This window comes from Erithacus rubecula (assembly GCF_903797595.1).
Source record: "Erithacus rubecula genome assembly, chromosome: 8".
Classification (NCBI taxonomy): Eukaryota; Metazoa; Chordata; class Aves; order Passeriformes; family Muscicapidae; genus Erithacus; species Erithacus rubecula.
This window is the reverse complement of record NC_136659.1, coordinates 18,204,414-18,217,733: the sequence shown is the minus strand read 5'-3', so window position 1 is coordinate 18,217,733 and position 13,320 is coordinate 18,204,414. Positions and strand designations below refer to the sequence as shown.

The 13,320-nt window shown below is 37.0% G+C and overlaps 1 protein-coding gene across 5 annotated transcripts in view; it reads left to right on the top strand.

Moving 5' to 3' along the window:
• MYO3B (myosin IIIB) overlaps positions 1–13,320 on the top strand; it is a 184,181-nt gene that overhangs the window by 33,815 nt on the left and 137,046 nt on the right. For 4 of the 5 annotated variants that reach the window (XM_079310943.1, XM_079310944.1, XM_079310945.1 and 1 more), the window contains exon 9: positions 9,322–9,467. In XM_079310943.1, the coding sequence (XP_079167069.1) occupies positions 9,322–9,467 (146 nt within the window). Of the gene's footprint in view, positions 1–9,321; positions 9,468–11,055; positions 11,267–13,320 lie in introns of those variants that run through there. The other variant, XM_079310947.1, reaches the window with a different exon arrangement.

Genomic DNA, 13,320 nt, shown 5'->3' with positions numbered 1-13,320 from the left:
CTTTTCTTCCTCCCTTATGGCTGTGTTTCTGCCCTTCATCTTGTCCTCTGTTCAGTAAAAATAATACATTATAAGAATATGCAAAATGGATTTCTAATAATCATTATTTTCTTCTCTGCAGTGTTTCCATGAAAGTACAGCAAATTTAAAAATAACTGAGGGTGCTAAGTTTTCCAGTCAAATACTGTATGTTTTGAGGTGCTCATCCGTGATGTAAATACAGACTGGGGGGGAGAAGGAGGAATTCCTTCTTTCCAGTCTTGCTATAGTCTTGCATACTGCAAAATCCTGACTGACTTATGTGTTCTTTAACCTTAATGGTTGACTGGGGAACCTTTAAACATAAGACAGATGGGCTAGCATATATTTAAAAAATGAAGAAAAGTAATATACAGGTAGCTTAGCCCATATTCAAGTATCTTACTTACATAATTTTCCATACTACTACCCTGATGCGACTCTTTGCCTTCTATTTCATGAAGCTCTAAAAAATTCTATACTGAACAAAATTCTGTACTTTACCAAACTTTGGGGTGAAAGATAATCAATCTTTGCCCTCCCTGCTTTAAGGAACACAAAGTACTTCTGAAAAATATGGATTATGAAATTTAAAAACAAGGATTGAAACAGGAGTGGTTTGTTTATTTGTAAATTGTTCAGCCTTTGTAACAGTACAAGCTTCTTTTGTCTTTTAAAGGCCATACAAAGTTTGGAGAATTTGGGGTGGACAAATGCACACAGATTTCTTTCTGTATGTTGAAGAGTTTAAAGTATTGTACAAACATTAGTTTTTTAAATATTTCATAATTTTTATGCATCTATTTTTGTTGCTAAGGAAGGCTGATTATAGCTGAGCAGAGAAAAGATGCTGCTGTAAAGGGTCTAAAATTGATCTTGCACAGTCTCACAAAGAATGGTTGATATTTCACCGTCTCCATAACAACCAGTGTACGTCACAAAGGAGACACAAGATACCTTAGAAACCAATGTGCAAGCATTATTTATGGAATCACCTTGGTTGGAGACATTTCTAATATGAGACCTCTATAAAATACTTCAATAGATAATAATGGACATATTATGAAAGATTTTATTGAACATGGATTATTATAGGTTATTTTTATGGTACTGTTTTGCTTGAATAATTGCTATCAAGGGCAGTAATCATACCAAATTTATTTTCCCTGCCATGTCAAAAGGATTCAGTCTCGTGGCTGAAAGCCAAAGAGATAACCAGATATTTTGATCTGAAAATTTTTGACCTGAAAATACAGCACACATGCAACCAAGGTATGTTATGTACATGGCATATCAAACAGGAACAGGTGTAGCTTTCAATCCTTCCTGTTTTGAAAAGATCTATTGAAAGAACCAACCCAGTTCCATAACCATAGTAACCCATATCACATTTATATGCCTGTGTGAGACATGCCAGGCTTCAGAGGTGTGCCAATCTGCAAAACAGCTGTAAGGTGCTTAGATACCCATTATGTTGTTGTTGAAATGGCTTTTAGATGACAGGTTGCATAACATGCCTGCTCAAGTCACTGTAGTTGCTCATATAAATGACAGGTTTCAAGTGATGTGCAGGATGCAATTTACTTTATTTCTGGGGAGATCTTTCTGGTATTTTTAAAATATGCACTCTAATTTTTATGTGAAGGACAGAAGATTAGGACTGCAATAAGATGTTAAGGTGTGCTTGGGTAACAGTTTATTAGGAAGAATGTTTTCTAGATGAGATGAAAACTAGATAAACTAGAAAGGCACTCAACTCAGTTTTTTGCACTCATTTACAAAAGAATCTTCCAGCCTAAAGATTTTTGACATAGGATAGAATTTATTTCAAACCCCAAAACATCATAAAATGACTGAACAGGAATGAGATGTTACTAATCAGAGAAATAGAAAGCATGATTTTTTTTTTTTTTTAAATTGGACTTTAGCTATCTACATGTGAAAGATAAGTACCTCAGTCAATGCATAATGGAATAATGGGATCTCATCTGGCAGTGAGAAAGATGGATTTAATCTGAAGGGGGACTGAAGAGGGAAGATGAAAAAGCTTGTCTTGGAGGAAGAGACTAGAGTAGTGTTTCAGAGTAGAATAAAGCTGACAGGAAATATTTTCCAGTGTAAGCCCCAGGAAAATAAAACCCAGAGGAGAATGATGCAGGATGTTCCAAGCTGCAGGAATAGGATAGGAATAACTAGATATAAGCAGGAGACAAACAAGAGTGGAACCTAGAATCATTAGATCAGCCTGGGTCACGAATGGTCTGTAAAATGAAGAAAACCATATTTTAAGATTAAATTTGCAGAACATTTCAAAGGGATTATTTGGCATGGTACTTGAAATAGCAAAAGTTCATAGGAAAATAGCAGTGACTGAGGGTGGTATAAGGAAGGTGTTCAACTCAGTGTTCTTACTGGCAGCAAAGTAGCAGCTTAACTACTTAATTTTTGAGTGATTCAGGCATATTGGCTCCTTATTTTTTCTGAGAACTCTGAGGCTTGCTCAGCAGCATTAGGACAAAAAAAAAGATCTGTACTTTAGCATTTGTTTTGAGCAGGGTTTGTGATTCACAAAAATGTTGTTGAAAAATTAAAATACAAGTAAAAATTAGGCTGTGATGAAGAAGCAGAGAATGTGACAAGGATAAGTCAGTTTGAGAGTAGCTTTAAAGTAGACTCACTGAAAATTAATAATTGTTGTTTAACCTAATCAATATTGTTTCATACTTATAAATGTAGACTCTCAGAAACTGAAACACTGAATATGAGCATACCAATAAAGGATAAGTAAGGCAGGATAGTTAGTATGTTTAAAGCTGCCTGTTACCAAACACTTAAGTTGCCTAAAGTCTGCTTCTGTTGTGCTGAAATGAATTGTGTTGTGTGCTAGCAGGATGAATCAGATTTGAATCTTTTGTACTGAACTGCCTTTACATCTGTGATTCTAAGCATTAACATGTCTTGTTTTCAACTTCCAGTGCACAACTGAACAAAATCTAGTTCCAATAGAATTGCAGAGTTCTTTCCACACATATGATTAGATTATTATAATCTAGCTGAAAACTTGATTCTTGAAACAAGCTCAGTCAGAATATCACAAAACAACAGAATCACTCAGTCAACTAGGTGGAAAAGACCTCTGAGATCATTGAGTCCAACCTATGACCAATTATTATGTCAACTAGACTGTCGTGCTGAGTGCCACATCCAGTCTTTCCTTAAGCACCTGTGAGGATTGTGCCTCCATCACCTCCCTGAGCAGTCCATGCCAATGTTTAATCACCCTTGCTGTGAAGAAATTTTTAATGTCCAACCTAAGCCATCCCTGACACATCTGAAGACTATGACCTCTTCTCCTGGTTCAGATTGCCTTGAAAAAGAGGCTGACCCCCACCTGGCTACACCCTCCTTCCAGCAAGTTGTGGAGAGTAAAAAGGTCCCCTTGGTCCCCTCCAGGCTGAACACCTCCAGCTCCCTCAGCTGCTCCTCACAGGACTTGTGCTCTACACCCTTCAGCAGCTTCATTGACCTCTGGCCCAGAGCAGCACTTGAGGTGTCACCTCACCAGAGTTGAGTACAGGGGGACAGTCATTGTCCTGGCCTTGCTGGTCACCCTGTTGCTGATACAGGCCACATGCCATTGGCTTTCTTGGCCATCTGGGCATACACTGGCTCAGTTCAGCTGCTGTTGACCAGCACCCCCAGGTCTCTTCCCACTGGGCCACTTTCCAGTCACTCTGCCCCATCCTGCAGTGCTGCATGCTCAATACCCTCATTCAGATCATCAGTAAAGATGTTAACAGGGCTGGGGCCAACAGTGATCCCTGGGGGACACCTCTAGTGCCCCAACACCCACTGGATGCAGCCCTGTTCACCACCACGCTCTGGGCCTGGCCATCCAGGCAATTCTTAACCCAGTGAAGAGTGCACCTGTCCAAGCCATGTGCTGCCAGCTTTTCCAGGAGTCTGCTGTAGGAGATTGTGTCAAATCAGATCAAGTCCAGGTAAACAACATCCACAGCCTTTCCCTCATCCACTAGGCAGATCACCTGGCCAAATAAGGAGGTCAGGTTTATCAGGCAGGACCTGCCCTTCCTGCTGGCTGATCCCTTGTTTGTCTGATACATGCCATGTGATCATAGTCAAGATGATGTGCTTCATGTGCAGATATATGTAAGTTTGGCCTAAATTTAGTTTTAAAAATGGAAATAGAAAAAGATACCTGAAGTCAGAAAGAGCTGGAGAGATGCTGAAGATAATTTAAAACTGCAGGAAATATGCTGTTATATTTTACTGATAACTGCTAAAAAAATGACACTGGTGAATGTATACTTGTATTTTAAAAGGAGCATAATTAAAACATTGTTAATCCTTTGAAGGATTAGGTGTTGAAATATGACATGACACATGAGTAGGAAAAGCTGTGATATTGTGGTAAAGATATATCAATTCTGTAATAATGAGTTAACCGAAGGTGAAATCTTGGGTCTGTTTTCCTATTTTCAGAGATAATTCAGATGTCACAGTATTATTTAAAGCTGTCTCAACTCTATGTTTCCCTTTCTCTTGCTGAATCAAGGCATTCTCCTGGGATGAAATTCAGTATATCTGAGGATCAGAATAAATTTCCAAAGTGTTAGAACAGTAGGTGACTAGCTTAAATTGTGTTTCTTATCCTAATGTTTCTTGGTATTCTTTTTTAAACTTTAAATCTGATCGTGTGTGTGTGGAATAAGTCTAATCCTGAAACAATTAATAACATTTGCATTGTTTCAGTACAAAATTGCATGTCTACATAATCTAATGAAAAATGAAGAAAACTAGCTGGTAAAAAAGCATGCCAATGAGTAACTTGCATTAATGTAATTTAAAAATATACTAAGAGAAAAATAAGATTTTGCAAAAACCTCACAGCAACTTTTCTGCTGAAGTCAATATTTATTCCAATAAGGACTGTATTTAGGTCTTAGATTTTGGGAAAAAAAATCATTTAATTGTAAATACATTTAATGTGTAGTTAAATGCTGTACTGGAAAAATGGCTTGGAAAATATAATCCCATCAATAACCTGGGCTTATTGAATCATGGAATCATAGGCTTGGGTTGGAAAGGACCTTAAAGATCATTTATTTCCAAGTCCCCTGCCCTAGGAAGGGATACCTTGCACTCGACCAGGTTGCTCAGTGCTCCATCCATCCTGACACTTCCAGGGATGGGGCATCCACAGCTTCTGTGGGCAGCCTGTTTCAGTGCCTCACCACCCTCACAATAAAGAAATTTTCCTGATATCTAATGTAAACCTACTCTGTCTCAGTTTGAATCCATTCCCTCTTCTTTTGTCACTACACGTTCTTGTAAAAAGTCCCTCTCCATCTTTCTTTTCATGTTTTTAATTAAGTCTAGACAAGTACAATGATACATTCCCATGAAGCAATTTAGCATAGTCTCATCTTGTCGTATTTCAGCCTGTTCTATTTGTTACCCCTTTGCTTACATCAAGAGAGTCAAGGTCAATTATCTAAAATTAACTTTTCACATATGCACATTTTCACTATACTTTTAATTGCCACTTAATACAGGAATTTTGTACATGCTTACAACTTTTGTACAACTGTCCTTAGAATAAAACTTTACAGGTGGAAATAGACAAATCTGCTGCTGCTTTTATATAACTTGTATGTATTTGGCATCATGATTAATCAACAGTGAAATATTTGAAAATTCCACACATTTAAGGGGTAAAAATGATAAATGCAATAAATAAATGTTAAAGATAAGGTAAGTAGCATCAAATAATTTGTCACATAGGTGGTACTATATTGAGCCTAAGGTGAAAAGGAATTTCCCTCTTGACATACATTATGAAATTACATCCTTTTTTGAGGATGTTATGGTGCTGGGACACTGCAGTGTACTGGCAATTATTTTTAGGAAATATTAGCTATCCTCTCAAAATCCAGCACTGGGTTTGAGTGTAGTGCTGTGGTTCATGTGGAACTAGGTATAGGCACACCAGAGAGGAGCTACAGAAGTGTAAGTGTGGGAAGGCATGGGGGGAAGAGTGGGAACAATTGCTCTAAATAGATAGGGCAAGACTGCATGGATGAACTGAGGCACACAGAAGTGAAGTGATTTTATTAAGAACTTACAGCAGGTCAGTGGCAGAATGTGGGGTAGAATGAAGTCTCTAAAGGCTGCCCATGATTGAAATGCCTGTGACTTTGAGATGCCACCTTCTGAGAGCTGACAGATAATTTTTAAAATTTTCTTTTTCCGAATACAGATTGTTATTTCTTTAAAGAAATGAAGGAAATTGCCTTTTCTGTCCTGATTTTCCCCTGCTTTCTTCTTTTTCTGTGACTCTCAAACCAAAGCTCTAACAAACTGCTGTAGTAAGGGGTTACATTGAAGTTGCTTAAAGTCCATACCGAAAGCGGTGGATTTAAAAGGCTGAATTGGAGTACAGAGGTTTCAAACTTAAAAGGACATTGCATACAATAGAGTCAGAGAGCACAGCAGGACAGCACCAGCAAGCTCTCCCTCAAAAGCAGAGTCTAGCAGAATGCATTCCCTCCTCCTTTGCCTCCAGGAGAGCTGACCTCCATCTGGGCTCGCATGGCAGGTGAAAAGTACATGGCAGCTGGAGGTAAACCTCAGGGAACATTGTCAGCAACATTGATGGCATAGCTGTAAAGGGATGTGGAGGAGTTGCTTCTATTTTGTTTTGACTGCTATGGAGGGGTTGTAAAGCTTTCATGTAGGGTGTTTAAAGATTTAAAAGACAAATCAAAACAAGAAGCCCAAAATATAAGAGAAAATCAGTTCAATATCACGTGGGTCTGCACTGTGTTGCCTACATGAAATATGTTTACTTAGAAGGGTGGAGTTGGCTCTTAGTTTTTGCTTTCTTTGTGAAGGACCATTTGAAAATCTGTATGACATGTAGTATATATACTTACTAGTCAGGAGTAAATCTGTGGATTAGAAGCAAAACATATCAATTATATTATTATGAGCAGTATTGAGTTTGTGATGGTCTCATGGTATAAAAGCAAGATTTGTGCTCTTGAAAGCCTATCTGTTTTCCCTTACTTTACTATTGGGTCCAATAAAAGGTATTATGTTTCCCTACAAATGTAGCCTGTTGCCACAGCAGTCTATTGGTCTAAGGAATATTTCCCTTGGGTGAGTTAAAAATAAAAATTGATTACTCACAACTGGTAAAATATGACTACTTGACATATAATTAATTTACAATGAATCGATATTAACTAATTGATTAATTAATCAACATTTATAACAATGTAATAATTTTCTGATATACCATGGAAACATTTGTATAATGGTACAAAATAATACTGTATTTCCAATGCATCAAATGAAGTTGGGTTGTATAGTGTCAGATGGAGCCCAGAAGTTCAGTTGGATTATTTCACATGACTGGCACAGCTGGCAATCTCATTTTCCTTGCAGCAAGAGTAACAACTCAGTGCCACGTTCGTTTTCCATGTGCAGTGCTTCTCAGCAGTGCTCGCACACCACATAAGCTGCTTAGCTGGCTGTGTCAGCTGAGCCCAGCACTGCCCCACTCCAGCAGCAGCAGCCTTGCTAACTCCAGCTCCTTCCTGCGCGTGGTCAGCAGCGCTAACTGTGCAGCAGTCATCTCCAGGTAGCACGTCTGCACTGTTATTAGCATATGCTTGCAGCTCTGCTTTGTACAGACACTATATACTGAGGCTAAGTGAAAGTAAGTTCACGTCTAATAATTCTGGGTAAACTTAAAAGGGTTTGATGTAATTTGCTTCCCCTAAACATGTGTATAGCTTCCTCTCTGCACAAGTCAGTATGACTACTGTCCAAATAATAGGTAGTTCTCTGTATTAACTGCTCTCCTTCTTTTGAATCCACCTTTGATCTGCTGCTGCACTTGCTCAGCAAGTTCAGAGAAATATTTGTATTGATTTCAGAAGCAGAATTGTATTCTTGAATATAAAATTTTCTTATCAGGTATAAGTCATCTTGTGTATCTCTGTGAATTTTTGTGTTTCTGTGCAATTTATAAATCACACAGAATGCCTAGGCACTGACTTCTCTAAATTCCCTCCACTTAGTGTGACTGATTTGTTTATGTTCTATTTTTCCAGACCCGTGACTTCTCTGTCCCCTCATTCTGTATCAGTGTGACCCTCAGCACAATTAGTGTTGACAGCTACCATCACACTTTCTGTTTCTGTCTGGTGTTTGAATGCTTTTCAACCTACGGCAGTACGACTGGGCATGAAATTACAACTAAAACAAAAGATGACAACCTGTCTCCTTAGCAACCCTGGCCACTGTGTGCATGCAGCCCCCCCATGCTGAAGTGAAAGACTTGGTGTTTATTCCCATGGTTACTAGCAAATCTCAAGATTAGCTACATCACCCCCTGAAGCTTTGCCATGAACATAATGTCTACAGCATAGCAAACTATGTCTTCCATTCCACTTTTACAAGCAGGGGATGATTTTGCTGGATATAAAATATGTACAAATGTGCTGGTTTTGCACAAGGAAGAGAAAGGGAGTAGTATGTTCTTCAGTTTCAGATCATATCTTCTGGACTCTCTGTCTTCATGCCCCACTGAGCAGAGCAGGCCTCTGCAGTGCTGAGTGGTACTCTCAGCTCCAATGAAAAGTCGAGATTTTTTTAAAATAAAGACGTTTGATTTTTTTCTATCTCACAAATGATATAAGAAAATGAAATTATCAGGCCTCTGAAACAGGGGTGTGTTTTAAAGCACTCTGCTTGAGCTGTGTAGAAGCTGTCTACTGTCCATATTTCATGAGATAGAGTGATCTCTGTGAAGAGATCAAGGCTATAGTGAACATTTTGAAGAACTAAAATTTGTTCCAGAGCTTTTATTTAAGAAAAGCACCTGATTAACTAACAAAGCTCTGCCTCTTCAAATTGGAGGAAAACATCAATAGGGTTCTCTGCTATTATAATAGGTTTCTGTAAGTTGTTCTTTCAAAAAAAGAATTGAGTATTGATGTTATTTGTATAGATATTTGAAGCATCCCATGGAGCTTGATGTATTTAAAAAAAATAGTGTTTATTTTTAAATACAACAAACCTAAGAGAAATTCTAATTTACTGTTACCTTTTTGTGGTATTTTGTCTGTCTGGTATATACAGGCAAAAATTACATGGATTTGACAGCTATGTAGCATTTTAGACATGACTCAAGAAAGTACTTTCATGTTATATTGGATGAGATGAATTGTAAATTAGATTAAAGCATTGGTTTCTCTGCTTCTCTTCTGATAGGTCATTGCTTGTGAGCAGCAGTATGACTACTCCTATGATGCTCGATGTGACGTATGGTCCTTGGGAATAACAGCCATTGAACTGGGGGATGGAGACCCTCCTTTATTTGATATGCATCCGGTGAAAACCCTTTTTAAAATTCCAAGGTATGGCACTAGATGGCTCTCTTCACTCACTAGTTTGTTCAAAGGCAGTCTAGTCAAACAAGAAATATTTGGCAAATGTTTATTCTTTAAATCCTATGAATCTCTTCAAAAAGGCAGAGAAAAGCTGTAATGTTAAAGATTTTTTTTTTTCAGTCTGTATTCTACAGTAATTTTTATTTAGAACTCCTTCAAATTATAAAGACTTAGTTATATTATTCTTACCTTGGGATATAAAATCATATAATATCCAGATACCTTCCTTCTAATAGAACTTTTCTTACCTACTATTGATGAAAATGCTTATTTCAAATAGAGAAGCCAACATTTGCAACTGTTAAATAATGTTTTCAAGTATTATTCCCCTAGAGTCTTAGGCTTGTTTCACTGTAAAAGAAAAGCATACAATTTTGACAGTGCTATGAAGCAGTTCTGGCAGTTTCAGCAAACTGTAGTCATAATTTATTTTTTCATTTACCTGAGGATGTTAAAATATTAAGGTTTGGATTTTCATCCATGGAAAATCCAATATGAATTAGATTGGACATGAAAAAGGGGTATAAACTTCTTTCTATATATAGTTATACAAATTAGCTATATTATTTCATACTGTCTGTATTTGATTTAATTTGTTTTCATTTCATTGAGTCTTCCTGCATAGGTTGAGACTGACAGTGTAAAATAGAGTTTAGCAACAGAACAGTTGTAATAATAGAAGGAAGATAGAAATTGTCCATCATTGATTAGACTGGCATGTACCAGTCTTTTCCACATTTTGGGTAATAAAGAATTACCACTGAATTAACAGTTTAAAATCTTCAGCAATACAAGTGTTTGACCTTTTGTTATCTACACAGTTATCATAGGCTTTTAAAATTTCATCTGATTGCAATTTGCATTTCTGATTAAGTCTATTTATATGCAGATGCAGTTGTGCTGGTTCTGGCTCATACAGTTATCTCCTTCTCCCCAGCTCAGACATGAACCACCACCACTCTTTCCAAAATTATTCATACTGAATCAGCAGTTGATTTTGTTACCTTTTCATGAGCATAGAATGGGTCCAGGCAATTAAGGCAAGGAGGCTTCAGATTACTAAAGTAGTATCTAAAAATTTTATTGATGCTCAAAACAGTTTAAAAGACAGAAATGATACCAAAAGTAAGAGGAAGCAATAGGAAGATAAAGTTGGGCATGGAGAGTCTTTGATTTCTGTCTACAGAATACCTCTTTCTCTATGTGCTGTTGCACCTCTGTATGACTTAGCAAAACAAAGGTGAATTATCCATCTGATTAATCAATTAATGTGTACGTTTACCAAATAGAATGGTACCAATTTTTAAGTCGATATTTTCCTGTGCTGTGCATTATATGATCTGTATATCCCTGCTGCTTCTAACTATGCATTCTTATTAGTGAACTATGATGAGTGCTGGATGGTATAAGCACCTGGGGTGTAGGAGACAGAGATTCTCTCCTGGTACTTGTTTGAAATCAATTCAGAGGGATAGCAAATATGACCTCTTAGAGTACCTTGACTGTTTATTCTCAGAACAGTTACTGATAACTAGGCTGCACATATTTTTAACAGCCTTTTCAACATGAGCATTGAGGCTCTTCTCAAAAACAAAGTGGTTCTTCTAAGCACTGGATGTTGAGTGTCCAGCAGTGACATATAGAAGCATTGCAGCTCACCTTCTGAGACTGTTCAGACCAAAATCCTCTGAACATAGTTATGATGTGACTGTGGTTCCCTACAGTCAAGTTCCATTTTATCTGGAAGGGCAAAAAGCTTCTGCAAATAGCAAACAATAAATGTAATGAGTAATAACAAGCAGTAAACATAATGGGCTATTGATTAATTGATTTTTGTATGTGATTTCTGTATGTGTTTTCCCAGGATCATTTTTTGTTGATTGAGCTGATTTGACTGTAGTTTGGAGAAGAGGTGACATTGCTATTTACAATAAAAGACACTTAAACATGACTCAGAGAGTTGTCAAGAATTAATTCCTTCTTTGCTTACATTCTTGACTCCTGCTGATCTGTATCTTTCTATTTATACTGCATTTTGTGTACTAGACTGGTCTGTTTTCTGTGTTGGTAATTTCTTTACATTAACAGAAAAATTTTGCACTGGTTTTCAAGTTGTCTTATCAAACACTGTTTAATAATCTGTTCTAACAATTATTTTAAAATGTTAGTAATGGCAAAATTGCCAAAACTAGATACAGAAATCTCAGTGTGTGTTTCTGTAGACTTCTTTCATTCTCAAATAGTTAAGTTTCTATGTCAGTTTAGTCATTGGCTTTTTTTCTAGTGAGATGCAATAGTGCTTTTAGCCTTGGCACTGTTTCAACATAGTGAGCAGCAGAACTAGACCTTAGTCTTAAAGAGTGTAATTTAAATCAATGAGTCTTTACTTTGACTTTATAGGTTTTGAATCAATCATTGGATGAATAATTTTGTACTGGCAGTCAGAACAGTTGCACACCCCAAAGATCTTTGGAGGTATCTTCTTATGTAGAACTGAAGTCATGGACTTGTGTTAAACTTACTGCCTTCAGATTCACATCTGCATTATGTAACGTGGACCAGGGATGGACTAATCTCCAGATTGAATACCTCAGAGTTCAGCAAAGGAGCATATGTGTAGAAACACCACAGAGTCCCAATATGTGTTATATGGCTTTGTGGGAAGAGAAGGACACTTATGCCCATTTAAATTCAGATTTTCTATCTGAATGTTGTGTCAAGCAACATAAAATGTGATTGGAGACTGAATTTATCTCAGCAAAATAGCTTACTTGTAGAGGGCAGGTGAACTCTCAGAAATCACCAAGTACTTCAACTTGGGCATGAGAAAAAGCTGATCCCACCATGCTGCACTTCCCTCAAAGGCTGACTAGTGTTTTACAACAGGAGATGCCAGATACTAAATGGTTTTGAAAACACACTGGATTTTTTAAGGTATCTAAGTATTAACTACATACTTTTGATAATATGGCCTGATCTGTGAGCCAGATGTTTAAGCATCTTCCTTTGGTTAAACACTTTTCTTGTCTTACAAAAAATGTAACATCTGCAGAAAATATCGGATAGCAAATGTGGAGTGAAAAAGAAAATGGTATTATTAATTTTTAAGTCAGATGTTTCATTAGACTCTGGACCTTATGTCTATTTATATTATGTAGATTTAGAAGAGAAGGGGATACAAGTTCCTGGACTAATGCACATTTTAAAAACTGGTTTCATTCAAGAACATTTTGTTGTGTGAAGTTGCAGTATCTTAGAAACAGTTGTGATAGCACATGCATGGGACTTTTCTTAAAACTGCTAATGAGAAGGAGGCATTATCTTAGAGCAAATGTTAATGTTCTGTTTTGCAATAACACACATATTCTCTCTCCTCAAAATGGATTCTTGGATCTAACTAATAAATCTCCTGAAAGGGGACCTCCAGTGCCTAGAGATAAGAGATAAATCATACTGCGAAGACACTGAACCATGAAATTATTCTGTTAACATGTCATCTGCCTAGAATATCTTTTCAAATCTCCAACAGAAGGGTCTAAATTATGAAAGGAAGGTGGTCTAGTGAACTTGGTGATTTGGGAGTTGATACTTTTAACCTCTTCCATCTGCTGTCACTACTTAGGTGTGTCAGTTTTGGCAAAAATATTACAAAATGAAAGATTCTCAAATACCACTGTACCTAAGCTTTTTAAAGTAAAATATGTCCATAAATTCTTTGAACTATGTTATCTTGTGAGAAATGCTACATTATATCAGTACTATCTCTTAAGGTATCATGACAAATCACTGCCAATTTGAAATTTTGAAAAGTAATGACTAT